General features: G+C 43.2%; 1 protein-coding gene across 1 annotated transcript; it reads left to right on the forward strand.

Moving 5' to 3' along the window:
* On the forward strand, nt 712-3,381 carry LOC8064079 (40S ribosomal protein S6). The gene is made up of 6 exons (XM_002442105.2): nt 712-841; nt 971-1,035; nt 2,092-2,149; nt 2,230-2,338; nt 2,436-2,708; nt 2,895-3,381. The coding sequence occupies exons 1-6, from the start codon at nt 836-838 to the stop codon at nt 3,137-3,139; spliced, it is 756 nt and encodes a 251-aa protein (XP_002442150.1). The 5' UTR covers nt 712-835; the 3' UTR covers nt 3,140-3,381.

Here is a 3,743-nt window from a genome sequence, read left to right on the forward strand (position 1 = left end):
TTATTGATGCAAAAAGTTTTTCAAAACATGTTTATGTATCAAGTGTTTTGGGAATTTTCTACTCCTTCTATTCCAAATTATAATATGTTTTAGCTTTTCTATATCCATAACTTTTGCTATGTACTTAGATATATACTAGCTATGTGTCTAGATACGTAGCAAAAACAATGTATATAGAAAACTCTAATTTAGAATGGAGGAAGTATATTTTTATATTTTCTATAGCTAAATATATTTTTAAACGTCTAGGGATATTTTCACGAGGTCTAAATGTTTTTATTTAGATTTGCTAAGTATCTCCAGGTTCTCTTTTTTTTTAAAAAAAAGCTTTGAGGCATTTTTTTGTGTTTTAAAACCTAAATAATGTATTTACCCATTTTTAAATAAAAAGGACAAAACTACTACAAACTAAGTTAGAGAAGTAATTTGAATAATTTGAGTTTATTAGGGGCAAGATATTTGATTTTGAACTTCGAGGAGGAAAATCAGACTTCGACTTCGACTTCGATAGTTCAGCAGGGAGAATAACACCGGTGTACAGATGAAAATTGAGCGGGCCGGACGAATGCAGCCCGATAACAACTCATCCTTGGGCCGGCTGATGCAGCCCAACCCAAAACCAAGCGAAGCTGATCGTGCAGGGAAGAACCACGGACGGCCCAGATCGAACGCCGTGCCCTCACGCTGCGCCCCGTATATAAAAACCCACCCCATCCCTTCGCGCTGTCCTCTCGCCCAAAGCCCTAGCCCCTCGCGCCGCCGCCGCCGCCGCCGCCGCCACACCACCAGGCTGGAGCTCGCCGCTCGGGGCTAGAGGTGCTCGCCGCTCGCGACCATGAAGGTGACTTGACGCGCGCTCCTCGCCCGCCCCTCCATCGGTTTCCGCGTGGGAATATGCGCGAGCTGTGCTTGGATTTGCGGCTGTCTGGTTTCTGATTCGTATGGCTTTTGTCCTGTTTTTTATGTGCAGTTCAACATCGCGAACCCGACCACCGGGTGCCAGAAGAAGCTCGAGATCGATGACGATCAGAAGCTGTGAGTATTCCCATTCCTCCTCCCTCTTACTCGCCTAGCCGACGTGGTCGTTCGTTTGATTTAGATCCGTGCCGTGGTGACGGCGACGTGGCGTTACATCTGCTACTCGTTGCTATAGGGTTGGGTGAGGGTGGGGGCAGACGAATCGGTGATAGAACCATAGGTTTCTCTGTATATTAGTTTAGCTTTGGGTGAATTCCATTTCGCATATTCATTTGTTTAAGAAGAAGAGACTTTTAGCATTTTGCGTGCTGTTGCCAACCGGCTAAGCGTATTACTTGTGCTATTTGCTTAGATTGCACTAGACTAGTTGATAGGGTTGTTTCCCACTATTTTGTGCAGTAATGGTAGGGATGAATGAAAAGATGAAATGCCATTGAAGTTTTTCCTATTAACATTCTGTTATATATGGTATTGCTGCTCATTACTAGTTATTGTGATATTTAGTCGCCTACGGAAAGTAGGCATTATGAGTGGAGTGGAAATTGCTGCCTAACCATATAGGAGATTTGATATGGTGTTTATTGAGGCAAGGATAACTGATTTTAGTTATCTGAAGTAAAATGAAAGATGCTGTTTGGTTTGTTGGTTTTTGCCCTGCAATGCTGCACACCGTTATCAGATCATGTAGCTTATGTTTGGTTATTAGACTGCATCAGAATGGATAACAGAAGGAACGGATACGGGCAAGTGCAATGCGTTTGCCCGATTACACGCCTGCTGGAGCCAGCAACTCCTGTGAGTTATCCCGCATGCTTAGGTGGTTACAAATGCCAACCAAACAAATGATGGTTTCAGTTGCATGGTAACGGATAGCACCAGTTTCCAATTACATTGCCGTTCCCGGTCCTAGTGCTGAACCAAACAGCACCTAAATGGCACTTTTATAAAGTTATAATGACAGTAGACCATCCTGGCCTTTTAAGAGTTTTTAAATAAATAAAAATACAACCTCCTTGACCTCGGGATTTGAACAAACTTCTTTCTCTGATTGTGTATATAGTTTATAACATAAGTTGTTAATTCATATAGCTAATGCCTTGGTATCAACTATAGGCGTGTCTTTTTTGACAAAAGGATCTCCCAGGAGGTCAGTGGTGATGCACTTGGTGAGGTAATATCTTTGCTACTTATTTCTTGATCCTTGGTTTAGTGCTCAAATATATGCATATGTAACATTTCTTTATTTTGCAGGAATTCAAGGGCTATGTCTTTAAGATCATGGGTGGGTGTGACAAGCAAGGTTTCCCAATGAAGCAAGGAGTGTTGACTCCTGGACGTGTTCGCCTTCTGCTTCACAGGGGTATGACACTTAGGCTTTTATCTGAGTAATGCTTTATTGTGATGTTTATTTTCCCTTAACGTGAAGAGTTTTTTACTTGGGCATTTGGTTTGGGTAGGCACTCCGTGCTTCCGTGGGTATGGCAGGCGCAATGGTGAGCGTAGGAGGAAGTCTGTCCGGGGTTGCATTGTCAGCCAAGACCTGTCTGTCATTAACTTGGTCATTGTCAAGAAGGGTGAGAATGACCTTCCAGGTCTGACTGACACTGAGAAGCCCAGGATGAGGGGGCCCAAGAGAGCATCCAAGATCAGGAAGCTCTTCAACCTTTCCAAGGATGATGATGTACGCAAGTATGTCAACACATACCGCAGGACATTCACAACCAAGAGTGGTGAGTGTTTCTTTATTTACTAGTTTTGTAACCTTTTTTTGTTTGCTCTGCTGTTCAACATGGTTGGACATTTTGCTTTCTTATCATCCTGTAAAATTGTGTCTTGAATGTAGTATTTGTTATGGTGAGATGGTCATGTTCTTATTTGATAAATCTTCTATGTTCCCTTATGGTTACTTGCTGCAGGCAAAAAGGTGAGCAAGGCCCCCAAGATCCAGCGCCTGGTGACCCCACAGGTCCTCCAGAGGAAGCGTGCCAGGATCGCAGAGAAGAAGAAGAGGATTGCAAAGAAGCAGGCTGAGGCCGCAGAGTACCAGAAGCTGCTGGCACAGAGGCTCAAGGAGCAAAGGGAACGCAGGAGCGAGAGCCTTGCCAAGAGGAGGTCGAAGCTCTCTGCCGCTGCCAAGGCTTCGGCTGCCACATCTGCCTAAGGAATGGTTGCTTTGAGTTGATTTAAGAAAGCCCCCCTACCTACCCAAGACAATGTTATAGCTGAAGAAAAGAACCCCATGTGCTATGTTTGATATGTTCGGAACCTCTACTTTCTAGCTTCATCTGTGCAATTTTGCGTGGACATGATGCTGGCTTGTCGAAAATTTTTTGAGTACCTGTGAATTGTTACGTTTGTATTACCTTCCCTGACAATATATATCTTAAAATCTTTATGCAGGTATTTCAGAAATGTTTATGCAGGTTACCCCAAGCACCCAGCAGTATGTTTTGATTGGTTTAGTTGAGGTCTACATTCACGTCCAACGGTACTTTGAAACTAATCCAGGCAAACATTTCACGGCTGGAACTGATGATACTGCGTTGTGCGAGCAAAAACGAAAGACCTGGTAATCTCGTCCAAATCAATCTTAACGCTATTGTTGTAAAACTAGAGGAACTGAGCTTGTAAACATACCGATTTCCTAGTGTTGTGAAACTAGAGGAACCGAGCTTGGAAACATACCATACCGTCTAATTGGTGTCAAACTTTGAAATGAGTTATCCAATTCATATTCTCTCTCGTGAATCCAAATCATCTCTTGC

Source organism: Sorghum bicolor, chromosome 8 (assembly GCF_000003195.3).
Source record: "Sorghum bicolor cultivar BTx623 chromosome 8, Sorghum_bicolor_NCBIv3, whole genome shotgun sequence".
Classification (NCBI taxonomy): domain Eukaryota; kingdom Viridiplantae; phylum Streptophyta; class Magnoliopsida; order Poales; family Poaceae; genus Sorghum; species Sorghum bicolor.

Coding starts and splice junctions, on each gene's coding strand:
- LOC8064079 (XM_002442105.2), top strand. Junction 1,036..2,091: donor ATCGATGACGATCAGAAGCT/GTGAGTATTCCC, acceptor TATCAACTATAG/GCGTGTCTTTTTTGACAAAA. Junction 2,339..2,435: donor TCGCCTTCTGCTTCACAGGG/GTATGACACTTA, acceptor TGGTTTGGGTAG/GCACTCCGTGCTTCCGTGGG.